The 27,563-nt window shown below is 54.5% G+C and overlaps 2 protein-coding genes across 6 annotated transcripts in view; one reads left to right on the top strand and one right to left on the bottom strand.

Annotated features, from left to right (window-relative positions):
- The window catches only part of RAB17 (RAB17, member RAS oncogene family), a 45,469-nt gene extending 18,521 nt beyond the window's left edge, over nucleotides 1-26,948 (top strand). For 3 of the 5 annotated variants that reach the window (XM_070368550.1, XM_070368552.1, XM_005906814.3), the window contains exons 2-6: nucleotides 4,721-4,880; nucleotides 11,547-11,698; nucleotides 12,070-12,195; nucleotides 16,309-16,402; nucleotides 16,673-17,893. In XM_070368550.1, coding sequence (XP_070224651.1) covers nucleotides 4,721-4,880; nucleotides 11,547-11,698; nucleotides 12,070-12,195; nucleotides 16,309-16,402; nucleotides 16,673-16,785 — 645 coding nt within the window. In that variant the 3' untranslated portion in view covers nucleotides 16,786-17,893. Of the gene's footprint in view, nucleotides 1-4,720; nucleotides 4,881-11,546; nucleotides 11,699-12,069; nucleotides 12,196-16,308; nucleotides 16,403-16,672; nucleotides 17,894-17,986; nucleotides 23,418-26,755 lie in introns of those variants that run through there. The other 2 variants (XM_070368554.1, XM_070368553.1) reach the window with 2 other exon arrangements.
- PRLH (prolactin releasing hormone) lies at nucleotides 23,425-24,787 on the bottom strand. Its single transcript, XM_070368555.1, has 2 exons — nucleotides 24,128-24,787; nucleotides 23,425-23,655 (listed from the first exon to the last, which is right to left on the bottom strand). Exons 1-2 carry the CDS (start codon nucleotides 24,225-24,227, stop codon nucleotides 23,459-23,461), a joined length of 297 nt encoding a protein of 98 aa, XP_070224656.1. The 5' UTR covers nucleotides 24,228-24,787; the 3' UTR covers nucleotides 23,425-23,458.
- Nucleotides 26,949-27,563: the final 615 nt, after the last annotated feature.

Genomic DNA, 27,563 nt, shown 5'->3' with positions numbered 1-27,563 from the left:
TGGTAAAGGGCTCTGATGCCAGCACTTCCGTTCTTTGCTTTCCGTAGTCTGAAACTTCTTGGTCCGGAGTCATCCTGGAGGCGTGGCTTCTGCCTCCATGTACAGCACTGTCTCTGCACCGTGACTCCAGGTTTGATTAGTCAACCAATCTGTTTGAGGAGGCAAGAGCTGTTCAAGTTGGTCAAGGTTTTACGTGCTGTTTTAGCAGCTTCATCTGAATGTAGGGTGATCCTAAAGGCAGTTCAGTTCAGTTCAGTCGCTCAGTCGTGTCTGACTCTTTGGAACCCCATGGACTGTAACACGCCAGGCCTCCCTGTCCATCACCAACTCCCGGAGCCTACTCAAACTCATGTCCCTCGAGTCGGTGATCCAACTTTCAGTAACTTTCTGCTTTCTTTGGTCTCTCAGGCTGAGCTGCCTGGCGGAAGCTGGTCTCAGGGCCTGCTGGAGGCCCCCTCCTCTGGTTCTTTTTCTGCAGAGACCCCAGCCCACTGCTTGACAAGCTACCTGGCGTAGGGCTGGCTACACAAACGATGTCTGACATGCTGGCTTCTTGCTAAGCCAGCCCCACGTTCACTCATGAGATCTTAATTGAGCACCTACTGTAGTCTCAGTGGTTAGATGGCATCACCAACTCAGTGGACATGAGTTTGAGCAAACTCCGGGAGATAGTGGAGGACAGGGAAGCCTGGTGTGCTACAGTCCATGGGGTCACAAAGAGTTGGACATGACTTAGCAACTGAACAACAGGAGCAGTCTCAGTGAACCCTCGGCTTTCATGAGAGGTTAAAGCCCAGCGAGAGAGATAAACAATTACCATCAAAGTAACTGAATTAAGATAGAATTAGACACCGAGATCATTTCAATCAAGAAGAGGAATAAGGGGATGTAGGCCGGGCGATGGCAGGGAGCGTTGTCTCTTTTTTGAGCTGCTATTTACGGGGACTGGACACAGGATGGGATGGGGTGGTGGGTACCAGGGTCGGGGTGATGTAGGAGTGGCAGCTGTGAGAACAGACGGGAAGGTGCGGCTGGAGAGGGATTTGCATCAGCGTGAGCAGAGAGCAGATGTAGCTGCTGCACTGTAAGGCAAATTCCCCAGCTTATTTGGCGATGTGGTTGACAGATAAGCAGCTCTAGCAACCCCTGACCTTTGAGCCTGTGTGTGTTTGTTATCTCTCCTGGGGCTTCAGGCTGCTTTCCGGACTCTGGTTTGCCCTTTGACCTGCAGAGGGGAGTTACCGGCGTCATTTTATCCGTGGAGGGCCAGCCGCTTCTGGGGCTTCCCGTTTGTCCTTACTGTTTATTTTACTGTGTCTTTTTTTGAAAAAGTGTTTTAACTTTTTATTTTTTTGGCTGTGGCGCTCGGCATGTGGGATCTTAGTTCCCCACCAGGGACTGAACCCGTGTCCCTGCCACGGTAGCTCAGAGTGCTAACCCCTGGACCACCAGGGAAGTCCCTATTTTACTTTGCCTTTGAGCTTCATTTCTACCCGTGGGTCAGGAATCTGCAGCAGGACAGCTTTGAGTTCTTGCATGGGTGGTGGGTTCTGGAGAGAGGGCTGGCCCTTGTAGAACCCATCCCCCAACCCCAGGCAGCTGTGAGTCTGGGGGCTGCAGAAGAAGCTGCAGCGGGATGTCACCCACTGACACCGTTAAGTGTCCTGAGGAATATGGGGTTCCAGACGCGGTCTCCGGGAACCACTCAGCTCTGCTGAGTCCCTGTCCCCGGGGAGCAATGGGCCTGTGAGCATCACCAACTCGATGGAGATGAGTTTGAGCTGTCCGCATCGAGTTGGTGATGCCGTCCAACCATCTCATCCTCTCTCATCCCCTTCTCCTCCTGCCTTCAATCTTTCCCAGCACCAGGGTTCTTTCCAGTGAGCTGGCTGTTCACATCAGGTGGGCAAAGTATTGAAGTTTCCGCTTTAGCATCAGTCCTTCTAATGAATATTCAGGACTGATTTCCTTTAGGATGGACTGGTTGGATCTCCTTACAGTCCAAGGGACTCTCAAGAGTCTTCTGTAACACCACAGTTCAAAGGCATCAATTCTTCGGCTTTCTTTATAGTCCAACTCTCACATCCATACATGACTACTGGAAAAATCATAGCTTTGACTCTACGGATCTTTGTTGGCAAAGTGATGTCTCTACTTTTAAATATGCTGTCTAGCTTTTTCATAGCTTTTCTTCCAAGGAGCAAGTGTCTTTGGATTTCATGGCTGCAGTCACAATCCACAGTAATTTTGGAGCCCAAGAAAATGAAGTTTGTCACTGTGTCCATTGTTTTCCCATCTATTCGCTGTGAAGTGATGGAACTGTATGCCATGATCTTTGTGTTTTGAATGTTGAGTTTTAAGCCAGCTTTTTCACTCTCATCTTTCACTTTCATCAAGAGGCTCTTTAGTTTTTCTTCACATTCTGCCATAAGGATGGTGCCATCTGCATATCTGAGGTTATTGATATTTCTCCCGGCAATCTTGATTCCAGCTTGTGCTTCATCCAGCCTGGCACTTTGCATGATGTACTCTGCATATAAGTTAAATAAGCAGGGTGACAATATACAGCCTTGACGTACACCTTTCCCAATTTGGAACCAGTCTATTGTTCCATGTCCAGTTCTAACTGTTGCTTTTTGAGCTGCATACAGATTTCTCAAGAGGCAGGTCAGGTGGTCTGGTATTCCCATCTCTTTAAGAATTTCCCACAGTTTGTTGTGATCTACACAGTCAAAGGCTTCGGCATAATCAATAAAGCAGAAGTAGATGTTTTTTCTGAAACTCTTTTGCTTTTTCTATAATCCAACAGATGGTGGCAATTTGATCTCTGGTTCCTCTGCCTTTTCTAAATCCAGCTTGAACATCTGGAAGTTCACAGTTCACATACTGTTGAAGCCTGACTTGGAGAATTTTGAGCATTACTTCGCTAGTGTGTGAGATGAGTGCAACTAACTGTGGGGTAGTTTGAGCATTCTTTGGCATTGCCCTTCTTTCAGATTGGAATGAAAACGGACCTTTTCCAGTCCTGTGGCCACTGCTGAGCTTTCCAAATTCACTGGCATATTGAGTGTATCACTTTCACAGCATCATCTTTTAGGATTTTAAATAGCTCAACTGGAATTCCATCACCTCCACTAGCTTTGTTCGTAGTGATGCTTCCTAAGGCTCAGTTGACTTCACATTCCAGGATGTCTGGCTCTAGGTGAGTGATCACACCATTGTGGTTATCTGTGTCATGAAGATTTTTTGGGATAGTTCTTCTGTGTATTCTTGCCACCTCTTCTTAATACATTCAGCTTCTGTTAGGTCCATACCATTTCTGTCCTTTATTGTGCCCATCTTTGCATGAAATATTCCCCAGGTATCTCTAATTTTCTTGAAGAGATCTCTAATCTTTCCCATTCAATTGTTTTCCTCTATTTCTTTGCATTGATCTCTGAGGAAGGCTTTCTTATCTCTCCTTGCTATTCTTTGGAACTCTGCATTCAAATGGGTATATATATTTCCTTTTCTCCTTTGCCTTACACTTCTCTTCTTTTCTCAGCTGTTTGTAAGACCTCCTCAGACAATCATTTTGTGTTTTTGCATTTCTTTTTCTTGGGGATGGTCTTGATCCCTGCTTCCTGTACAATGTCACAAACTTCCATCCATAGTTCTTCAGGCACTCTATCAGATCTGATCCCTTGAATCTATTTGTTACTTCCACTGTATAATCATAAGGGATTTGATTTAGGTCATATCTGAATGCTCTAATGGTTTTCCCTACTTTCTTCAATTTAAGTCTGAATTTGGCAATAAGGAGTTCATGATCTGAGCCACAATCAGCTCCTAGTCTTGTTTTTGCTGACTGTATAGAGCTTCTCCATCTTTGACTGCAAAGAATATAATCCATCTGATTTCGGTGTTGACCGTCTGGTGATATCCATGTGTAGAGTCATCTCTTGTGTTGTTAGAAGAGGGTGCTTGTTATGACTGTATGTTTTAAGGCTTTCAGTACAGTGGGAAATACTAAAATGTTTTGAGATCCTTGAAACACTAACCATTTTTGTAAAGAGGTTTTCTGGAACCTATTTACCAGCCAGTTTTAATCCAGGACTTCCCTGGTGGCTCAGACGGTAAAGCATCTGCCTATAACGCGGGAGACCTGGGTTCAATCCCTGGGTTGGGAAGATCTCCTGGAGAAGGAAATGGCACCCCACTCCAGTATTCTTGCCTGGAAAATCCCATGAATGGAGGAGCCTGTTAGGCTACAGTCCATGGGGTCGCAAAGAGTCGGACACGGCTTGAGCGACTTCACTTCTTTAATCCAGGAACCACGACTGCGAGAGCGCCTTGCCTCTCGGGCTTTTCAGAGCCTTTTTGGAGTAGCTACGGGTTGTTCAACAGTGAGAGGGATAGGAGGAGGAAGCGAGCCGGTCGGATGGCTGGCGTCCAACGGCTACCCTGCAGGGCTTGAAGATGTTCGTCTGCGTTGGCCCTGCGGGGCCCTGGGCACATGCTTTCCAAGCACATCACAACAGACCTATGTCATAGCTATCGTTACCCCGATTTCCAGATGGCAAGATGGGGTGCGTAGTGGCCCAGGACTGGCAAGCCAGGCGCCTCTGACTTAGAACTCCATTCCGTTCAGGGCTGTCTGTGTTTGGTCAGTGTCCCGGGGGTGAGCTTGCTGAGATCATTTGGCATCATTCAGCCTCCTTGCATCGCTGTCTCTTTGCAGGGCATGGCGCAGGTGAATGGGGTCCCTCGTCCCGGAGCCGCCCCAGGCCAGCCCTGCATCTTCAAGCTGGTTCTGCTGGGCAGTGGCTCTGTGGGCAAGTCCAGCTTGGCTCTCCGGTATGTGAAGAACGACTTCAAGAGTATCCTGCCGACCGTGGGATGTAAGTGATGGGACAGGGCACCGCTTCCTTAGTCTCCTAGTGGGGAGGCCAGAGCTGCTGACCTGGGCGTGGGGCACTGGGAACCAGCCACCTGGGAATTCTCATGCCCTCCTGGAGCCTCAGGCGTGCTGGGGGCACAAGGTCCTCCATGGGCCGGCAGGCACGCACACGGAATCCAGACCTCAACCAGGCTTCAGCTCAGCTAGAAGATTCCAGGGCTGAGTCTGGCACTGAAGGGTTGGGTATGTGAGAGATTTTGTTAGTGGAGGGGGAGCCCAGAAGAAGCACCTGCCCCCACGCTCTGGCACCCGGCCCCCTAGACAAGCCAGCCTCTCACTCTGGATGGTTGCCCTCCTACTAAAGCTATTCCTTTTCTGCCCGGACTCAGTTTACTCTCCTGGCTCGGGTTGGAGCGGGGATGGGTGCTGTTGGAAAGGTTGTCAGGGAGGGAGGCCCCTCTCACTGTGCTGGTTAAAGAGGCTAATGGATCACAGCCTTCAGAGGGGAAGGACTTTGGAGCATCTGTGGGCAATCAGCCTCCTTTACATCCTGTCTAGGGGTGAAACCCCCCATTTCCCACCCAAAATAGGGAAACCCAACCTGTATTTTGTGTCAGTTTGCTTGGGAGGCAGGCCAACGTGCTGGAAAGACACCTAATTTGGAATGAAAGCTTTGGTTTGAAATTTGGACTCGGTTATGCAGAGTCCCTTGGACTGCAAAGAGATCCAACCAGTCCATCCTAAAGGAAATCAGTCCTGAATATTCATTGAAAGGACTGATGCTGAAGCTGAAACTCCAATACTTTGGCCACCTGATGCAAAGAACTGACTTATCTGCAAAGACCCTGATGCTGGGAAAGATTGAAGGTGGGAGGAGAAGGGGATGACAGAGGATGAGATAGTTGGATGGCATCACCCAAGCAATGGCCATGAGTTTGAGCAAGCTCCGGGAGTTGGTGATGGACAGGGAGGCCTGGTGTGCTGCAGTCCATGGGGTCGCAAAAAGTGGACATGACTGAGCGGCTGAACTGATACTGATGGATAAGCCTTCCATTTCTCTGCATCCATTCATTCATTCGCTCATCTGTCCACTCCCTCTCTCACTTAGTAAGTACCTGCTGGGTGTGGCCTCTGTCCCAGGCCCCTAATAGGTATGGAGGATTTTCTAAATGCCAAGCAGGCACACCGACATAGAAACAAAAATTCAATGAACAGCCTTTGGGGGCCCTCAGTCTTCTCAGGACAGTGGTTCCTGAGTCCCTGAAGCATGCAGGGTCAAAGGGACTGGCCAGGGCCAGGCTCCTGGAGTCAGTGGTGGGAAGGGCGGAGCATGGCCAGGGGCTGGCCATGGAATGGAGCCATGGGGAGAGGACTGTGGATTCAGGCCTGCCGAGGGTGCACAGGGAAACCTCTTCTCCTTCAGCAGGAAAGCTGACCCCACTCACCTGTGATACTGGACTGGGCCTTAAAAGAAAAAATACAACGAAGTGCTAAGTCTGGCCTCCAGGTGGGTTTGAGTCCAGAGCAGAGACCACAGAAGGGGCCAGGCTGAGCTGAGATGTGAGGGGTCATGTGCCGGGGTGTGACCTAGATCTGGACAAGCCTTCTACACTGGTCCTTGCTGTCTCCTTCCCCTGAATCCGGATCCAGGTTCACACCCAGGCACACAGCCCTCCATATCCCAGCCCAGCCAGAGGGTTGAGATCCCACCTGTGAGCTCACAGGGCTCTGCCTGTTTTTGTGAATAAGGTTATCTGGGAATACCTGCCCATACCTGTGTATTCTCAGTGGCCCACAACCCTCTGGCTGAGGGTGTGTGTGTGTGTGTGTGAAGTTGCTTTAGTTGTGTCTGACTCTTTGCAACCCTACGAACTGTAGCCCACCAGACTCCTTTGTCCAAGGGATTCTCCAGGCGAGAATGCTGGAGTGGGTTGCCATTTCCTCTTCCAGGGGATCTTCCCGACCCTGGAATTAAACCCGTCTCTTTAATATCTCCTGCCCTGGCAGGTGGGTTCTTCAGGGACGTCTCTGGAGGGGTGGTGACATCGAGCGCTTGTGTGCGGATTTGCCGGTGGAACCAGTTTGGACCAGCTGGGGCTTGTGTGAAGCAGGGGAGTCGCCAAGGGTGCGGGGTTTCTCCCCCCTCTGCCCCCCTCCCTGTTGAAGGAAACGTTGCTGGAGCCCAGGCGTCCCTGAGGAGTCACCCAGGTCCTGTTCCCTTCAACCTGGAGGCAGTTCATGACTTTTACAAAAAAAGGGAAGGCTGCAGAGACAGCTTGAGTGAGCCGGAGCGGCTGTTTAATTAAATTAAAAGGTCAAAAAGCAAAACCTTTCCTTGTGTTAACCTTTAGCCGAGAGTCCTTCGTATTGGGGGCCACAATATGCAAGTTGAAGGAAAAACCCCAGTGAGTTCTTCGCTCATTCAGTGTCCGCAGGGGGTCCATTCAGCTCAGCGAGTGGAAGCCACACCTGCTTCCAGAGGCTGGGGAGGGGGCCGGGAGTGTCCGCAGGGGTCCCTGCCACTGGGGCCCCTTGTTGAATCTGCGGGGGGCCAGCGGGGGTCGGGGCCCTGCTTCGGGTCACCAAGGAGAGCAGCGTGCCACGTGGCCCAGTTCAGACTATCGGCCGATGAAAACGCGCCAACGTGTCGTCTCCCCCAGCACAGTCCAGAAACGTGAGCGGCTCCTGGCTCTTGGTCTGATCCTGCCCCCAGACCCCGGCTTGTTGCCAATAGCATTTTAGGCAAAATCTCCGAGTCTGTTTGCAGATCTTGGAAGTTTATCTCTTAATCACTCTTCCTCTTTACCTGTGAACAGGTAGAAAATGTGGTCAGCAGTTTTCTGAACAAGGTACATGTGGGGTGGTTTCTGGAGCCAGAGAGTGCAGGGCAGGGGGTGGAAGTTGGCATCAGTTACCAGCCCAGAGGACCCCCTGGGGGCCTCTCTCTCTCTCTCTCTCCCGGGAGACTAGGTGCTGTGGTCTGTAAACAGCCAGCAGCCTCTTGCACCACATCATTGCTCCAACTGAAAACCCTGCCCTCCTTGGAAATTTGTTAGGATTTTATTAAATACTTTGATTTACACTCAACCATGACTTGTCATTTTCAGAGTACGAAAGGAAAATATCAGAAGCTAAGACAGCTAAACAGAGGAAACAAACCTGAGTTTTATGCCCACCTGTCACCTGGCAGTGAGGGTTTTTAGGATGAAACCAAAATCGAACTCAGAAGTGTGACCTGACAGCAAACAGGCGAAGCATGTGGGCAAAAGGCTGCTGCTCCCGGCCGAGGAGCCAAGGAGCTGGGGACAGGGGAGAGGGAGGCCGGGGAAGGGATGTCGGGTGTCAGACAGGCACCTCCTCTCTTTTCTCATGGGTTTGACAACATGCTGGGAAGAGGGCTATGTTGACTCGTGGTAAGGGAGGAAGCTGGGCTTTCGAAGGTTTAAGGAAATCAGCAAATTTCTTGCAGCAGGTAGGCCTCTTTCCAAGGCCCGTGTGAGGCCATCACCCTTGTGACATCAACAGTCCTAGTGTGACTTCATCCTGCTCAGGCTTCCCTGGTGGCTCAGAGGGTAAAGCATCTGCCTACAATGCGGGAGACCCGGGTTTGATCCCTGGGTTGGGAAGATCCCCTGGAGAAGGAAATGGCAACCCACTCCAGTACTCTTGCCTGGAGAATCCTATGGACGGAGGAGCCTGGTGGGCTACAGTCCACGGAGTCGCAAAGAGTGGGACACGACTGAGCAACTTCACTTACACTTTTCTCTCAGGCCCCACAGTAGCCTCTTAGGAGCTGGGAGCTGTCAATCCTGCTGTTGATCTGCAGACGGCAGCTTTGTTTGACCTGGTGTCGTGGTCTGCTGGGCTGTCACAGCAGAACAGCACAGAATGGGTGCCTTAAGCAACAGAGACTTATTCTCAGGTCTGGAGGCTGGAAGTCCAAACATGAGGGGCTGGCAAAGTAGGTTTCACTCGGAGCCCTCTTTTCTTGGCTTATGGGTAGCTGCCATCCTGGTAACTGGCTGTGTATCTGCATGGCCTCTTCTTTGTGTTTGCAAGGGATGGAAGAGAGAGAGAGACAGACAGACAGGGAGAGAGACAGAGAGACGCACAGAGAAACAGAGCAAGATGGGGGTGCATTCTTACAAAGACACCAACCCCGTTTTGGGGGCCCCACCCTCGCTCGACTTCCCTTGTAGCTCAGTTGTTACAAAGAATCTGCCTGCAATGCAGGAGACCCAGGTTCAATCCCTGGGTCAGGAAGATCCCTTGGAGAAGGAAATGGCAACCCACTCCAGTATTCTTGCCTGGAGAATCCCATGGACAGAGGAGCCTGGCAGGCTACGTAGTCCATGGGGTTGCAAGAGTCGGACATGACTGAGCAACTAATCCACCACCCTCAGGACCTCATCTAAGCCTCATCACACTGCAAAGGCTCCATCTCCAAATACCATCACGCTGAGGGTTAGGGCTTCAACCCACTGACTTTGGGAGGACACAGGCATTCAGTCCATAGCACCTAACAAGTGTATGTGACTCCAGGCTTGTGGATGAGCAGAAAAATGCAGGCCATGCAGGCAGAGGCCCCGTCGGCAGCTTCCATTTAAGAGTTGCCCCAGACCAGGTTCTCGTGAGAGAGAGTGGTGATCTTCCCCTTTCTGTGCTAGAATCTCAGCCCAGATGTGTCTCTTACCCTCCATCTGTAGTGGATTGAATCGTGTCCACGGTGATACATCCACATCCTAATCCCCAGTACCTATGGCTTTACTGGGGGAGAGGGTGTTTGCAGACATAACTAGTTAAGGCTATTCCTGGGTTTCGGGTGCACCTGAAACCCATGACCAGTGTCCCTGGAATAGGAGAATGCAGAGGTGCAGAGGGGACAGCCCTGTGAAGACAGCGGTAGAGAGGGGAGCGCCTTCAAGCCAGGGCCACCCATCACTGCCGCCCCTACCGGGAGCCGGGAGGGGCGTGGGACAGAGTCCCTCCCAGAACTTCTGGAAGGAACCAGCCCTGGCGACACCTTGATTTTGAACCCCTGACCCCCAGAACAGAAATAATACATTTCTGCTGTTTTAAGCCACGCATCTTGTGGTTATTTGTTCTGGCAACCCAAGGACACTCACATGCTGCCCTTGGAGTGAAAGTTTTCATTTCAAGCATGAAGCCACCTCTGCAGAACCTCCCAACCAGCCCCCAGCCCAGCCCGGGTCTGGGCAGGGCAGCAGCTTTGCCTGGAGCACCCCATGGGCTCCTCCGCAGTCTCTGGTTCAGTTCTGTATGTGACACACCCCATATGCTACGGGGCCAGAACACCTTTTTTTAAAATAACATTTATTTTATTGAAGTACGGTTGATTCTCAGTGTTGTCTTAATTTCTTCTGTACAGAAAAGTGACTCAGTCGTGCCTGCGCCTCCCCTTGGCAGCCACAGGCTGCTCTGTGTGTCCTTGTTTCCTAGATGAGCTCATTTGTGTCGTAGTTTCGGTTCTGCATTATGATGTCATGTAATGTTGGTCTTTCTCCGTCTGACTTGCTTCGCTTAGTATGATCATCTCTAGGTCCATGTTGCTGCAGATGGTATTATCCCATTCTTTTCTATGGCTGAGTAATATTCCATTGTGTGTATGTACCACATCTTCTTTATCCATTCGTCTGTTGATGGACATCTAGGTTGCTTCCAGGCCCTGACTATTGTAAATAATGCTGCTATGAACATGGGATGCACATATCTTTTCTAATTAGAGCTTTTTTCTTTTCTGGATACATGCCCAGGAGTGGGATTGCTGGATCATATGGTAGCTCTATTTTTACTTTTTTGAGGAACCTCCACACTGTTTTCCACAGTGGCTGCACCACTTAACATTCTGGGGACAAAACGTCTTGGTGTTACTAATTAGCTCCCTAAGTCACGTCACTTGGGAAAGCTCTGTGAAGGGGAAAAGCAATCTTCACGTGAAAGGTGGCTTGCCCAGGATGTCAAATGGAAGGTTTGGGGTAGCTCTTTCATTGTGTGTGATCATTAAGCAGAGACACGGATGCATAAAAGTCCAGGTGCTCACTGCCCCCAGGGGTGACAGGTAAGAGCACAGACGTCTCCCTGCAGTGAGTGTGTGCAGAGCACAGGATAGGCTGCCATAGACTGCCTCCTGGGGAAGCGGGGCCCAGCGGCACCCCGAGGGCCGACACTCAAAGACCCCAGTGGGCTTGTCGGGAGGTGGGGAAGAAAGGATTCTAAGCAGAGTTGTCAGTGGCAATGGGAGGTCGGGAGCAGAGGTGTGGATGAGGCTGGGAGGTTAGCAGGAGGCCAGGAAGGATTCAGGGGAGGAGATGGGTGACCGTCAGTTGCATTGCTGGACACCCACGGGGACGTGCGGAGCCCTGGTTGCCAGAGACCCTTCCCTGCCACACGTGGTCCAGAGGATTTGAGTAGGACCCTAGAGTCCATCTTCCCACACAAAGCCTCTGTGGACTCTACGAGCAAGTTCCTTGTAACTCTGCTTCTTCTGGAAGCTGCCACCTTCCAGAAGAGGTGTTTGCTGAGCCTCGCCCACAGAGGTTGCCAGGGAGCATGGGCTGTCTGTCTCCCACTGGTGAGCTGAGCCCCGGCTGAGCTGTGGATAGGACCTCGTTCTGCAGGCGAGGGTCGCTCTGGGCCTGTGTTTCAGGTGCGTTCTTCACCAAGGTGGTGGACCTGGGGGCCGCGTGTCTGAAGTTTGAGATCTGGGACACGGCTGGTCAGGAGAAGTACCACAGCGTCTGCCGCCTCTACTTCAGGGGTGCCAACGCCGCGCTTTTGGTGTATGACATCACCAGGAAGGTGAGGCTCACCTGGGCGTGTCCCCGCCCTCCCAGGCATGGGGAGGCTACCTTCGGAGGCATCATGTGACTGGCCTGGGCTGGTCCTGTATATTAAAATCGTGACAACCAGTGGAGACTCCTTCAGTGAAAGTTGGTCACCTCCTCCAGGAAGCCCTCCCTGACCACCCCTCTTCCTGCTGCACAGTTGGGTTTGTGCCGCTCCGTGGTCCTCTTTCTGGAGCATCACTATCCATCATTCATGATTCCTTGGTGGGGGGGTCAGTTGGACCGTGTTTTACATGGGGTGGCCACCGACACCTGCCTTGTCTTTTCTGGGACGGCTGAGGAAGAACACCAAATCTGCCTGACGGTCCCGTTTTCCTTTTTCAGGATTCCTTCTGCAAAGCGCAGCAGTGGCTGAAGGACCTGGAGGAGGAGCTCCACCCTGGAGAGGTCGTGGTGATGCTGGTCGGCAACAAGACAGACCTGGAAGAGGAGCGGGAGGTGACCTTTGAGGTGGGTCTGGAGACTGTCATCAAGTCTCAGTAGGGGAGATGGGAGGGACCTCAAACACGCATGACCACCCACTCGCACAGCCACATGCGCACACACAATTCCCAGTTCAGTTTCCTTCCTGGGCCAAGGTTTCTGATCTCTCCTAGGAAGGTCAGACCCAGAGATGGTGGCTTCCAGTGTGGGGAGAGCCCTGAGCATCACCTAGACCCCACACCCCCCTGGGCACTGAGGCTTGGCAGGGGCAGGCAGCACCAGGAACGAGGAAACCATGGCCCTCCCCACCCTTCCCCTGTGAGTGATGTGGGTTTCAGGTCTTCATCTTTGTGTTCAACAACCGTTCAAGAAGTACGTGCTAAAAAAAAAAACAAAGGAAGTATGTGCTAAGTTGCTCAGTCACGTCCGACTCTGTGAGACCCCACGGACTGTACCCAGCAGGCTCCTCTGTCCGTGGGATTCTCCAGGCAAGAACACTGGGCTGGGTTGCCATTTCCTCCTCCAGGTTCAAGGGGCAAACCCAAATTTATTTGCTAGGAAATTAGCAAGGAACAGAGGACCCAGAAGCTGTAGTTCTTCTGTAAAATGACCAAGAGCAGAAAAAGTGCCCAGGGAGGTGAGCCTGTGAAGTGTTGGGAGCCTGGAGCAGGATGCACGGGTCTGTGTGTGTGTCTCTGTGTGTACAGGTGTGTCTCTTTGTGTGTACAGGTGTGTGTGTCTCTATGTGTGTGTATAGGTGGTATCTGTGTGTGTATGGGAGAGTGTGTGTGTATAGGAGGTACAGGTGGTATCTGTGTGTATAGGTGTGTGTGTCTGTGTGTGAACAGGTGTGTATGTCTCTGTGTGTGTACAGGTGTGTGTGTGTCTAGGAGGTAGGGTGGTGTCTGTATAGGTGTGTGTCTCTTTGTGTGTACAAGTGTGTGTGTCTCTGTGTGCATGTATAGGTGTGTGTGTGTAGGAGGTAAGGTGGTGTCTGTGTCTACAGGTGTGTGTCTCTGTGTGTGTACAGGTGTGTGTGTGTGTGTGTGTGTGTGTGTGTGTAGGAGGTAAGGTGGTATCTGTATATAGGTGTGTGTCTCTGTGTGTACAAGTGTGTGTGTCTCTCTGGGTGTGTGTATAGGTGTATGTGTGTAGGAGGTAAGGTGGTGTCTGTGTATAGGTGTGTATCTCTCTTTGTGTACAGGTGTGTGTATATCTCTGTGTGTGTACAGGTGTGTGTGTGTAGGAGGTAAGGTGGTGTCTGTGTACAGGTGTGAGTGTCTGTGAACAGGTGTGTGTGTCTCTGTGCACAGTTGTGTGTGTCTGTGTGTGTAGGAGGTAAGGTGATGTCTGTATGAACAGGTGTGTGTGTCTGTGTGTGTGCAGGTGTGTGTGTGTAGAAGGTAAGGTGGTGTCTGTGTGTACAGGTGTGTCTCTCTGTGTGAACAGATATGTGTCTCTGTGTGAACAGGTGTGTGTCTCTGTGTGAACAGTGTGTGTGTGTGTGTCTATGTGTACCAGTGTGTGTGTCTTTTTGTGTGCACAGGTGTGTGTGTTCAGGTGTGTGTCTCTCTGTGTGTGAACAGGTGTGTGTGTCTCTGTGTGTGCACAGCTGTGTGTGTGTAGGAGGTAAGGTGATGTCTGTGTGTGTGGGGTATGTGGGGTGGGTTTAGGAGAGGTGGAGGGGCAGATGAGGGGTGGCAAGGGGTAGGGAGGGGAGGGAGGCTGGAGGCAGGGGGCTGCCAGAGAAGCCCCATGCTGCCCTGGGGCTCAGTGGCACAGCCCCCCGCAGTGGTGGTGGGCTCAGGGGCGGGGATCTGATGGATGACTTAGGAAGAACATGCGGAGGACAGGTCAGGCTGTGGGGGAGATGGGACCCGGGTGGAGAGACCCTCAGGGAGGCCAGGGGTCCAGTTCTGGGGCGGACGGGGTCTCCTCTCTGCTCCCCCAGGACTGCTGCCCTGGGCTCGGCCTGCCTGTGGGTGGGGGACCCCATGGCTTAGACTGCATGGGAGCCGCTACCCCAGGGCTGTTGACCCTGGGACCCCAGACCCCACCCTGGCCTCTTCTTCACTCCGAGCTCCCACCAGGCTGGGCCTTGGGGTGGGGGTGGGGGGACAGAGTGCACAGACCCCCGAGCTGCAGGTGCCTCGTCTGGGCAGAGGCCAGGCTGACCAGCGGGCGGTGAAGCTTTCACAGTAATTTGGGGGCTTTTCATCTTAAAATAATTGCAGCATTACAAAACTTGTTGCAGAAATAGTACAGATCCTGTCTGCCCTTCTCCCAGCTTTCCCAGGTACGAACGACTTACTTACATAAGCACAGAAAGTGAAAGTGAAAGTCGTGCCAACTCTTTGCGACCCCATGGACTATACAGTCCGTGGAATTCTCCAGGCCAGAATACTGGAGTGGGTAGCCTTTCCCTTTTCCAGGGGATCTTCCCAACCCAGGGATCGAACCCAGGTCTCCCACATTACAGGCGGATTCTTTATCAGCTGAGCCACATGGGAAGCCCGAGAATACTGGAGTGCTCCAGCAGATCTTCCCAACCCAGCAATTGAACCGGGATCTCCTGCACTGCAGGCGGATTCTTCACCAGCTGAGCTCTCAGGGAAGCCCTTAAGCACAGAATGACGAGCAAATCAGGAAACGAACAGCCACCCAGTGCTCTTAGCTCAGATTGGATCACTTTCCCACTATGGTCCTCTCCCTGGTTCAGGGAGCTCTGCTCCTGGATCTGGCCACTGAGAAGTCCCCCACCCCAGTGGGCCTTGTCCCTCCTGCCTCTTTGAGGTCTTTCTTCCTTCCTGGCTGGCCAGGAATGGCTGGCCAAGTTATTCCTGGTTCATCTTGCCCTTTCCCAGCCCCAGCCCTGGAAATCATCTCCCTGAGGAGCACTGGTTCCTTGTGTGGGGGAATGAATTTAGGAGCCAAGATCTCTGCACTGGATGTTCTCATTCCACGGGCAGTGAGATAACCATTAACCCCATCCTGGGGGACCTCAAGGACAAACTGGCAGACGGGAGGCTGGGGACCTGCAATTTAGGGGCTAGAGGCCCATTGCACTGAGAACAAACCCTTAGAGTGACCCACCTGGAACCCTCAAGCTAGTGGGGGAAAGGCAGATATTTGGGTTTCATTCAGATGACCAGGGGCTTCCCAGGTGGCGCAGTGCTAAAGAATGCCCCTGACAATGCAGGTGATGCAGGAAAAGAGGGTTCGATCCCTGTTGGGAAGATCCCCTGGAGGAGGAAATGGCAACACACTCCAGTATTCTTGCCTGGGAAATTCCATGGACAGAGGAGGCTGGCGGGCCACAGTCTATGAGATTGCAAAGATTTGGACATGACTGAGTGACTGAGCATGCATGCAGATGTGACCAGATGTGAGCTACCCGAAGTCACCAAGTCTTCCTCTGTACCAGGTCACGTTGTCCTTTAAAACACAGATGATAATGGGCCATCTCTGTGTCTGGGCGGGGCTGAGAAGCTTGGGGAGAGGGGTGGAGTGCAGCTCTGTGGGCCAGGTGAGGAGGGTGGACGCTGCTGGGTGCGATGCTGCAGGCCTAGCTGGCCCAGCCCCCGGGGCCCGCTCAGCCTCAGGCAGGACCATCTGGGGCCCAAGCTCCTCCTGGGAGGGTCCGGAAGTGAGGGGCCTGCCTGGCGAGGCCCCCAGGTCCTCCTTCGTGGACCCTTTTCCCCTTCTCGGCCACACAAGCAGCCCTGGAGTTTCCCAGCCTCCCTTGCTTCACACACCATCACTCCATGCAGGCCTGACCCCTGTGACCAGCAAGGAGGGGGAGCAGAAAAGGGCCCAGGGGGGCTCCCACCAGGCTGGCCTCATCCCCCTTCCATGTCTCCTCTGTTCTTGCTTGCTGTTGGAGCAACCCCGTCCCCAGATTCCACGGTGGGAGGGAAGCCTCCCCACAGACCCCACTGGGGGTGCTAGGCTCCCCTTCCAGTGAGTGCCACACGCCCCTCCTGGCCCCGCTGCCCAGTCCTGACCACCTCCCCCAGGAGCCCCAGTAACAGGACATGAGGAATGAGGTTCTCCACTGGTGCAACTGTCCCATGGTCTTTCTGGGTCTTCTCAGTACATTTCTGATGATTAATGTGGACTTTCCACGGTCACTTCCTCCAGGAAGGGAAGGAGTTTGCAGAGAGCAAGGGGCTGCTGTTCATGGAAACCTCGGCCAAACGCAACTACCAGGTGGCCGACGTCTTCAACGCCGTCGGTGAGTGACCAGCCCCCCGCTCCGGAGCCAGAGGTGGGGTGGGGTGTGTGGGGGAGTGCGCCTTCTTCAAATGGGTCTTCTCTGGCCTCCTGAGGCCCAGCCGAATGTTGCCAGGGGCCTGGAAGGGGGACATGAGTCAAGGGCGCCTGTTTCCTGGTTCCCGGAGAGCATGAGGGAGGCGGCGTCTCCAGGGGCTGCCAAGGGTGCAGGGCCTGCGCTGGGCTGGGGGGCTTCCCTCCCAGCTGGGCTTCCCCCTCCTGTCGTCCGCAGCCCGGGAGCTTTCGCGGAGAGAAGAGAGCAAGGAGGGCCAGAGGCAGCGGAGAGACGCTCCGCTGACCCTGAGCGAGCGGCCCTCGTGGCGGGGCCGATGCTGTGCCCACTAGAAGCGCTGCTCCGGGGGCAGCCGCGGGGAGTGGGACTCCCAGCCCGCGCCCGGGCGGTCCTCCGAGCGAGCTACGGCCAGCTCCGTGGTGACGGCGGTTGCTGACCCCGGTCCACCGTCGAGCCCGGCGCGTGCTTGAGTCCTCGAGGTGCAGGAAGCCGGCATTCTTTAGAATAATCGCCTCCCTACCCACTCCAGTGTTCTTGCCTGGAGAATCCCAGGGACGGGGAAGCCTGGTGGGTTGCCGTCTATGGGGTCGCACAGAGTTGGACATGACTGAAGCGACTTAGCAGCAGCAGCAGCAGCAGCAAGCAATCCTTTGGGAGACGTTTGTGTGTCCAGGGGCCTCCAGAGGGTGGGGGCTCCACGTCCCCAGATGTCAGATTCCGCCTAAATCCCGGATGTCCTGGGGGTGGGCACGCCTGACCCTGCCTGGAGGTGCCCCCCTCAGCTGCCTGGCCACCAGGCACCGAAGGGGGGGAAATCAGCTGGCGGGCACTTGGTTCTGGGCAGGAGGCTGCCCGGGGTGGGCTGGGGGTTTTCACCTGCTCCCGGGACGGGGAAGAGGGGTCAGCAAGCCCCGCTGGAGTGGACCACGTCGTCCCTGGACCTCTGTGAGGGTCCCTGAGGGGGGCACCTGGGGGTGGGGCGGGACCCCACAGTCCATTTCTCGGGGTGACTATGAGGACAAGACTCTTGGGCCCATAGGCTTGAGGACTCGGATTTCGAGCGGAGGGATACCTTGTTCTGCTCCAGTGAGTTTTTTGCCTAAAAGTAAACCCCTTTCTCGCACGTGGTCTCTGGTGAGTTTGTAGGTGGGGGTTGTTACTCACGTCTCCAGAGGGGCCCCAGGCGGGGCGGCTGCGGTGGGCACAGGGCATCTTTCGGGTGGAGAGAGATCATGGGCTCGCCTGGTTCCTCCCTTTAGAGAGGCCCCCCACGGCCCTTCTGGGAGGTGAGCCAGCGGCCACATGAAGGTAGTTTAAAGGCGGCTACTTGGAGGGGAGGTAGTGATGCTGGTTCCCCTCTGGGACTGTGATAAGCAGGTGTGAAATTTTAAATAAGACGCCACTGTCATCCTCTCCCCCCCCCTAAAAAAAGTGGCTTCACTTTGTCAGCTGTAAGAACAGGACAAACATAAAGCGGCCTCCCTGTTGATGCCGAGCCCCTTGACGTCCCCCAAACGCGTGTTTCTTTCCTAGACAATTTCCGGGTGAAACCTGCGGCTTACTGCTGCGAGCCTTGCAGATTCTGGCTGCAGTGAAGTGTCTTATACGGCCGTTCCCTTGAAGATGGAGCGTGTGGGACGCGAGCCCTTGCTGGGTCAGACCGTTTCCTGTGCGCTGTCTCCTCACTCAGGGTAGCAGGGCTGGGTGGCTTACTCGGTATGTCCTGTCCGACTCTGGAGACCCGGTGGACTGTAGCCCACCAGGCTCCTCTGTTCCTGGGATTTCCCAGGCAAGAACACAGGAGGGGGTTGCCATTTCCTTCTCCAGGGGATCCTCCCGATTCAGGGATTGAACCGGGGTCTCCTGCGCTGCAGGTAGTCTCCTGTGTTGCAGGCGGACGCTTTACTGATCGAGCCACCAGGGAAGCCAGCTGGGCTGGTTTGGACTCCCCCAGCAAAGGAGGAGACCACTTGGAGGTAGCTGGAGGCTGAGGTTGCCTCTGGCCACTAGATGGCACTCCAGCCTCGCTGAAGCAAACCCCACTGCTCCAGGTCCGGAGAGTTGCTTTGCTGAACGATAGATGTCTTTCAGAGGAGTATCGACCCATCCATGATGAAATAGGAAGTGGGGAAATCATGCTAGCAGTAGGATGCCTATATATGTGATTGCTTTCCTCCTGTCTTCTCAGGCCAGAATTTATTATTAAAGCATATTCTTTGACTCATTGCCACCTCCCTCCTTCATGCCTCCCTCCCTCCCCGCAGGATGGGATGGGGTGCATGGTGACCCTGGAGCCTAGGGTCCCCATTGCCGGGTGTGATTGCCCCTTTCCCTCACCTTCTTCCCCACGAGGCAGGTGGGGCTCAGCCCTGGAATCACCTGGAAGCCTCTGTAGGCAGTATCCCTGAGCCCACCAGCTCCGTGTTAGATCTGCCTGCAGGGCGGCATGGGCCCTGGGAGGTCTAGACCCACTCAGTGATCTAATATTCAGACACGGGGGAGCTCTGCGGTAAGGGCAGGGGTTCTGTCTGTCTGTCCTCACATGGGGCTCCCAGTGCCTGGTATGACTCTGGCATATGCCAAGCACTCAGCAAATGTGTCCCAGGAGAGGACTGAAGCTATTTTCCCCAGCATTGTAAAGAAAAGGCAGGTTTTTGCTTAGAAACAGCCTCCGCCACACCCAGGGACAGGTGTTTCCGGAGCCTCTCTGTGTCTGCTGCACACACCTGAGCTCAGCCCTCCCTGGACCGTGAGGTTGTGGTGGGTGTGGAGCCTGGAGGGAGATGAGTCCCTGGGATTGCGGGTGTTCTGGGCACAGATTCTCCAGGGTAAACGATCCTGGGGGAGGCCAGTATGTGAGCTCTCTCCTGTCTGCAGCTGAGGAAGCCGCTCCAGCCCTTTTCACGAGCCAGAGACTGTGTGTGTGTGTGTGTGTGTGTGTGCACGCACGCGTGTGTGCTCGTGGTGGAGGCAGGAGACACAGCAGAGCAGCCTCCGGGAGCAACCCTGCTTCCTGCCTGTGGTCCTGACCTTTCCCCTCCCACTCTGTTTCTAGCTCCTCCTCCGTCTCCCCTGGAAGAGCCCCCTGTGCCTGGAGGGGCTGACTCAGGAATCCATTCTTTTCCTTTTAAAATAATCCCTTTTTGGAGGTCACATTTAGAACAACTTGAAATCATCTTACCATTTGTAAGATGTTGAATGAAAAGGAAAGAAAAAAGGAAGAAAGGGAAAAAAGGAGAAATACCTCCTTTAGAAGAATCTGCTCAGGAGGAAAGAATCAGAGAATCAGCATCCTGCAGCCCACGAAGGACAGCTGGTCTCAGCAAGGGTACCTGGGGGCCCGAGTCCCTGGCCGGGAGCTCTTTGGGAGACAGGCTGCTGTCACAGGGCCCCAGGACTTCTGAAGATCATTTCTGAGCAGACGGGAAACCGAGAGGGTCTTACAGTCTGCAAAGGGTCAGGCTCGGCTTCTATCGGAGTGGGACCTGGAGCCCACCATCAGATACCGTGTTGTAGGACAGACACGGAGTGTCCGTGCCTCAGCGATGGCTGAGCCCCACTCTGCCCTTGGACCCAACTGCTCAGATGACAGGAAATACAGGGGCAGGATGGAAGGAGGAGGTCAGAGCACTTGGGGGAGCAGGCGCCATGTGCTGCGCGTGGATCATCCTACCAGGTAACGCATCTGGGCTCTTGTAAGAGTCGGTGTCATGACAAAATCAGATGACAGGGGTTGAACGGGAAATAACTAACCGTGACCCTGAATCTAGACTGGAGTCTGGCTTCCAAAAAAAGAAAAAAAGGCAGCTAAGAGTTCCTTGCCTTATTTGGGGAGTTTTGAGTATGGATGAAAAACTCTATATTATGGAATTCTTACAAAATGTTTGAGGCATGATAATTTTGTAGTTATGGTGGAGATTGCCCTTCGTTTGAGGAGAAAGACACAGAAATGTCTAGGGGAAATATGATATCTATAACTCACTTCCAAGGGGTAGAGAGAAGAGGGGAGAGTGCGGGAGAGAAAGTAAATGCAGTGATAATCGTGGATGCTATTAGTATTTTTATTGAGATGGCACCCCACTCCAGTACTCTTGCCTGGAAAATCCCATGGACGGAGGAGCCTGATGGGCTGCAGTCCATGGGGTTGCGAAGAATTGGACACGACTGGGCAACCTCACTTTCACTTTTCACTTTCATGCATTGGAGAAGGAAATGGCAACCCACTCCAGTGTTCTTGCCTGGAGAATCCCAGGGACGGGGGAGCCTGGTGGGCTGCCGTCTATGGGGTCGCACAGAGTCGGACACGACTGAAGCGACTTAGCAGCAGCAGCAGCAGCAATTTTCTGGTGGACCCTTTAGGATTTTCTATGTATAGTGTCATGTCATCTGCAAACAGTGTGAGTTTTACTTCTTTTCCGGTCTGGAATCCTTGTCCTTCCATCTTAAAACAAGCAGAACCAAGCCCTTTCCTTTCCTCTTCCCTCCCCTTCACTGCTATCTCCCTCTCCTTTCCCTTCACAGACAAGCCTTTGAAACAGTCGTCTTTAGGGACTCACTTGCGATGCGATTCTCAGGGTGCTGGAATCGCCCACCATGATCCCACATTGGATCGTTTTGATCTCGTTATCAGAATTTTACTCTTGACCCATTTCCTCCTTTTTATATATTCTTTTCTAAGGACTGTGGGCTTCCCTGGAGGCTCAGTTGGAAAAGAATCCACCTGCAATGCAGGAGACCTGGGTTTGATCCCTGGGTTGGGAAGATCCGCTGGAGAATGGATAGGCTACCCACTCCAGTGTTCTTGGGCTTCCCCTGTGGCTCAGCTGGTAAAGAATCTGCCCGCAATGCGGGAGACCTGGGTTCCATCCCTGGGTTGGGAAGATCCCCTGGAGAAGGGAAAGGCCCCAGTATTCTGGCCTGGAGAATCCCATGGGCTGTATAGTCCATGGGGTCACAAAGAGTCGGATACAACTGAGCCACTTTCACTTTCGCTTCTAAGGGCTTGTTACATTTTCTCAGACTCCAGCTATTATAAGTGGAGGGTAGGGACTTCCCTGGGAGTCCAGTGGTTAAGACTCTGTGCTTCCAATGAGCCAGTTCGATTCCTGGTCAGGGAACTAAAAGCCCACATGCCTTGAAGCCAAAAAAAAAAAATTAAGTGGAGGATATAAGTTATCATCAAAGTATTTTTGAACTTTCTTGTGTGTTTAAAACTTCCATAGTAGGAGTTTGGAGAATACATAAAATCTCCCGTCTCCCCGACTCTCTGGGCTCGGGAAGTGTGTTCTAGGGGCTGCCCTGCCTGGGTACCAGGTGCTGCGTGGCTGGAATCCGGAGCCCTTTGCCACACTGATGTTTCCACGTCCCCAGCACACGGGGCTGTGAGTGCTTCTATTTAAAGTGCGCAGCTGAGTGGTTTTTAGCCTGGTTACCACCTTGGCCAAGTTCCCAGACACTTTCAACCCCTAAAGGAAGCCCTGCATCCATGGAGCAGACCCTGACAGCCACCAGACCACTTTCTGCCTGTGGACTTGCCTCCCTGGACACGCGCGAGGGGCCTTTGATGCCCGGCTTCTGTCGTGCTACGTCCTGTGTTCACGGTTCCCCCATGTGGCAGCATCAGGCAGAGCGTCACTCCTTTCCGTGGCTGAGTAATAAGCCGTGGTACTTGTGTGTAGACCGTGTTTTGATATCCATTCATCTGTTGATGGGGGTTGGGGTTGTTGCTATCTTTTTTGGCCGTTGTGCTGCTGGGAACTGTCCTATATAAGTGTTTGTTTGAACAGCGGTTCTCAGCTCTTGGGGTGTGTCCCCAGGGGTGGGAGGGGGCCATGTGGTCGCTTTGGGTTCTGGGCCGGGCCAGCACCTGCCTGCCCCGGGAGGGGACTGTCCGCACTCCTGTTCCTACATGCGCGTCCAGCCTGGGGCGGTGCTGACCGAGCAGGAGCTCTCCTTGGGAGGGGACTGGCCCCTGCCCTCCCTCCAGCCCCCCTGGGGCTGGGGAGGGGGCAGCCCTGACCCAGCCCCATCCGGGCGGTCTGGGCCAGTTCAGCCTCCTCCAGCTGGCCAGTGAGCGTGGACCCCCGCCTTCCTCTATCTGGGCAGGGCAGCCGGGCCGGGGTCCTGCAGGCTGGCCCTGTGTCCCTGCCCCTGCTGAGTGTGGACCGAAGGAGTCCCGAGGCCTGGGGGTTCCTGAGATCCTGCAGGCAGGGTGCAGGCAGAGGCCTGACGGGCCTGAGCTCTGGGTTCAGAAGCAACTGGTTAAACCTGCCTGCCCGCTCCTGGCCCCAGCGCTGGAGGGTGGGCACACCCTGGGGAAGGGGGTTTATGCTCACAGAGCATCCACAGCTGTTGGCAGGTACACAGGGGCTGCACCACCCAAGCTCGGGACTGAGGTGAGTGTCCCCAGGTCCAGGTTCATGTGGGAACCGGGGCCCCCAGAAGGTGGGGATGGAGCTCAGTTGTCCCATCAGTGGCCGTGTGCCCCCGACACCAAAGCGAGCTCCACCTGAAACAAGATGCAGGGGCATCCCCGTGCGATTTGGAAGGGACACAGGTGGGGTTGAAATACTCGAACCCAAGAGTACTGGAGATAAGCACCCCTGTTTCTTTCTCTTCCACAAGTACCAACAGGGAGGCAAAAAGAACGGCAGTAGAGAGCGGGGCAGGTGAGGCTGAGGGGCGGTGATGCCCTCCCTGGGGCTCCTGCACAGCGGCCTCGTGCAGTGCGCAGCCTGAACAACTGGTCAGGGCGGCTTGGGGGCGGCACAGGCTGAAGGTGGCCAAGGCCGCCCCAGCCCCCTGCTCAGTGCTGGGTGCCCCTGGGCGAGTCCCGGAGCCTCTGGGCTGCTGGGCTCTGAGGGTCCTTCCAGCTAACGTCCTGTGAAGGAGAGCACCGTGTGCTCTGTCGCCACGCAGACACGTGTGAACAAGCCAGCTGCTTTTATTAGGACTGGAGGGAAGGTGGCTGGTGGAGGAGGAGGGGTGGGGGGCAGGCTCCCGCTGTTACTTCTGGACCAGCTGGGCCGTCAGCCGCCCCGGGAGGGCTCGGGGGGGCTCAGCGCCGCCTTCTAGGGGGAAGCAGGCCGGCACGCGCCGGGGGCCAGGCCTGGGTCCGTCCCCCGGGGCAGCTCTCCGCCGGCCGAAGCGGCCCACGGGCCGGATCCCGCGGCCCGCATACCAGGCAGGGTTGATGTCGGGGGCTGGAAAGAGCGAGAAGAGCGCATGGAGGCCTGTGCCCTGGAGCATACAGCCCTGGTGGCCAGGCCGGGTGTGTGCTCAGCTCATGGCTGCCTGTCGCCCAGGCCATGCCAGGACCACCCACCTGCACAGGAGGTTCACCCGGAGCGCCCATTTCTGGTGCTGGGGTGGCTTTGGGAAGTAGGATTTCAGACTTACACCAGGACACACTCCCCTTCCTTTCCTGTCCCCACAGCCCCATTCTCATGGGTGACGTGCACTCAGCCCCAGGCCACCCGTGTGGTGAGGAGTGACCCTCCCCCGTGTGCTGGGCCGGGACCCTTGGGAGCACCTGTCCGGGCCACCTGGGGGAAGGGTCTGGGGAACAGGAGGCCAAACCCCAACCCCGGGATGCTTAGCAAGGATGCCCCAGCCCAGGAAGTGGCCAGGCCGCCCCTGTGACCCCTGGGGGCGGGGGCGGGGCTGGACACTCACTGCGGATCTCCATGGAGTGCTGGTGGGCTCTGCTGGCAGCCCCCTGCAGGGCCAGGCCCAGCAGCAGCAGGCAGAGGAGCCAGGCCCCCACCGCCTTCATTCCACTCACTCCTCGAAGAGGCCCCGCTTGGGAGGGTGCAGCCTAGGGGCAAAGGTGAGCGCACATGAGGGCGTGTGTGGGCAAAGCGGGGCACCTCGGATAACGCCTCACACACTCTGTGTGTGTCAGAGTGGGTGTGCGTGAGTGTGTGCACACATGCATGTACACGGACATGGGTGTGCACAGGTGTACGGCAGGTGTGCATGGGGTTACACGCTTGTGCACACCCAGTCGGGCTCCAGTGTGCACTTCTCTGCTGGGATGGCAGTGAGCCTGGAACAGCAGGTGTGCCTGGCTGTGTGCACAGTCCCTTGCTCCCCCGGGGACCGCAGTCTCTGCTCTGTACAGTGAGCATTCGATGAGGTGACCACGTGTGTATTGGCCTCTCATGGGGTCAGTCGTGTTTACAAGGACCGTCTGTCATCAGAAGGAACCCGGGGGAATATGAGCTGTGGCTGCAGAGAGCTGGGCTGTCTTGGACGTGCTTCAGTCTGTCTGTCTGTCCATCTGTGTCAGGGAGCCAGGAGTGTGGGAGGCCTCTGCTCCACTGTGGGTGTGCACACTTGGCCTCGGCAGGGTGGTGGTGGGGGACGACAGAGGCGAGCAGGTTGGTGGGGACCTGCCAGGAGGGGTCAGGTGGCTGCCGAGGTGGAGGGGGTGGCCTAACCTCAGCCATCAGCCGGGGGTGGGGGCCTGGGGGGTGCTGAGCCTGGACCTCGCTCAGGGTGGGGGACCCCGCTGCAGGGCTCTTTCCCTCCCTCAGCCCAGTTCCATCCTGCCCCCTGCCCACTGACAGCCGGGCACTGTAGAAGGGTCATCATTCACCATCCCTGCCAGGAGTGCTCACCAGCCCCCGTGACCCCAGATCCAAGCCGCTGAGTCTCCAAGATCAACCGGCAGCCCGTGGGGACCTGCCCTCATGCAGCAAGACAGCCTTGTACAGGTGGGGGAGAGCTGTGGGTGACAGAGGCACCCAAAAATCTGCCTCTCACCCTGCTGGGCTGAGCCCGAAACAGCGTCCACCTTGCAAACCTGGCAACTCCTTCCGCAGGCGCCCTCATCTCTTAGGGCTGGCTCCTTCCCCTGCTCCCCCCTCCCCCAGCACTCAAGGAACCAGCAGAAGACGCCAGAGAGCTTGTCTGTTTCAGGGAAGACCCCTCTGCTGACCTTGGCTTTCCAGCCTGTCCCTGAGCCCAGTGGAAAGTGAAAGCATTAGTCCCTCAGTCGTGTCTGACTCTACAAAGCCGTGGACTGTATCCCACCAGGCTCCTCTGTCCCTGGGATTCTCCAGGCAAGAATACTGGAGTGTATTCTTAGGGTTAGGTTAGGGTAGGTAGCCATTTCCTCCTCTGGGGGATCTTCCCTACCCAGGGATCGAACCTGTGTCTCCTGCAATGCAGGTAGATTCTTTACCGTCTGAGCCACCAGGGAAGCCCTAGCCCCAAGGAACATGCTCTCCAACTGAGATTTAAAATGTCCACCCCTTCCTTTTCTAGAGACCTGTTGGCAGGGGGACTCCACCTTAGAGGAAATGGAGGTGCCATCATGAAAGCAGACTGATAAAGAGGTGCTCCCAGGCTGGCTGGGCTGTTCACTGTCCCCTGGCTGGGACCCCCGCTGGGTGCAGGGCGCCTTAGGAGAGCCCTGGCGGAGCTTGTCTCCTGACCCTCAAGGTCCAGCCTCCTGAGAGCCGGGGGCTCGCTGTCTCCTGGCTGGTGGGACTCCTGGTCTGTGTTCCCAGCGGAGTTGCCTGGACGGCTCCACCTTTTGTTTCCACCACGACAGCCGACTGGACAGGAGCCCCGGACAGGCAGGGGTGGCCCCTGGATGCACAAACGGGGTGGGGTCCCCACCAGAGCTGGTCCTGGCTGCTAGGACAGAGCTCTGCCTGGATAGGGAGGGAAGGGTGGCAGGGGAGGAGGCTGGAGCGTCAGGGACCCCCGCCCTCTCCAGCGCCCTGTGAGTTACTCACCGAGGTTCCCAGAGGCTGGCGAGTGTGGTGGACAGGAGCGGGGACCCAGGTGGGGCGTGCTCGCCCCTTTTATGCGCCCGGGAGGAAGCAGCTGACCCAACCCCCTCCCTCCCTCTCCGCCTGCCTCCCTCACTGGGCCACATCGGAAGAGTCATTTCTTTTTTCTTTTCTTCTAATTTTTTTTTTTTTTTAAACTCTCATCACCGATGTGATGTGTCCTTTCCTGGGTTATATAATTTCATTTGGGCTGAGTGGTTTTAAAACACATTAGCTTTCCTTCTGCACGCTTTGGGAAGACTGCAGAGCCAGGCACCACTAGCCTGGGTGCTCCGAGCCACAAGACGGCTGACACAGAGGTGACCCTCCAGCCACCTCCCTCCTCCTTTAAGTCCCGCTTCCCGTGCAGAGTCACCCAAAGAGGCCATCACAGCTGAACGACACCCTCCTAACCCTTCCCTGACCAGTCCATCACCCACTTGCCTTTTCACAGCTGCATTTATTACATACAAACCACTTTCGTCCTGTTTCTACCACTGAAAAATTATGTTTATTCCAGCCCTTTCCAGAGTCATCATAATTACAGCTGAAAGAAGTTTATTATGATTATCTGGTGAAGGGAATGGCAATCCACTCCAGTATTCTCGCCTGGAAAATCCCATGGACAGAGGAGCCTGGTGCATTACAGTCCATGGGGTTGCAAAGAATCAGACACGACTGAGCAATGAACACACACACACGTTATGATTATAAAATGAATGAGTACATTTCTATTATAAAATAAATAACATATGCTAAGCTGCTTCAGTGGTGTCTGACTCTTTGCGATCCTATGGACCATAGCCCGCCAGGCTTCTCTGCCCATGAGATTCTCTAGGCAAGAACACTGTAGGCAGTTGCTGTGCCCTTCTCTGGGGGATCTTCCCAACCCAGGGATCGAACCTGTGTCTCCTATGTCTCCTGCATTGGCAGCAGGGTTCTTTACCACTAGCACCACCTGGGAAGCTCTGATTATAAAACAAATACCTGTATTTCTATTATGAAATAAATAATGAAGAGGCTTATTTTTATTATAAAAGCAATTTACATACACTTGGATAGAATTTAGCACATACAGAAAAATAGGAATCAAAGAACACCCATGTATCAGAGAAGTCAACCATTGATCCCGTATGATGCACTTCCTTTTCATAGGCTTTTCACCTATATTCTGGGTAGGTTCATCAGATTCATGCATTTTTGAATCTCATTATTTGCATTTAACCATCATATCCTCAAGTTGTGAAAAAATCTGTACACTCAGGCCATTTTCAATAACTACACCCTGTTCCCCATTTCACTTGGGCCTCATATTCTGAATAATGATA

Source organism: Bos mutus, chromosome 3, assembly GCF_027580195.1.
Source record: "Bos mutus isolate GX-2022 chromosome 3, NWIPB_WYAK_1.1, whole genome shotgun sequence".
Taxonomy (NCBI): Eukaryota; Metazoa; Chordata; class Mammalia; order Artiodactyla; family Bovidae; genus Bos; species Bos mutus.
The sequence above is the reverse complement of the archived record's forward strand: the minus strand, read 5'-3'. Positions and strand labels throughout refer to the sequence as shown.

Coding starts and splice junctions, on each gene's coding strand:
- PRLH (XM_070368555.1), bottom strand. CDS start 24,227: ATGAAGGCGGTGGGGGCCTGGCTCCTCTGCCTGCTGCTGCTGGGCCTG. Junction 23,656..24,127: donor GCACTCCATGGAGATCCGCA/GTGAGTGTCCAG, acceptor CGCTCTTTCCAG/CCCCCGACATCAACCCTGCC.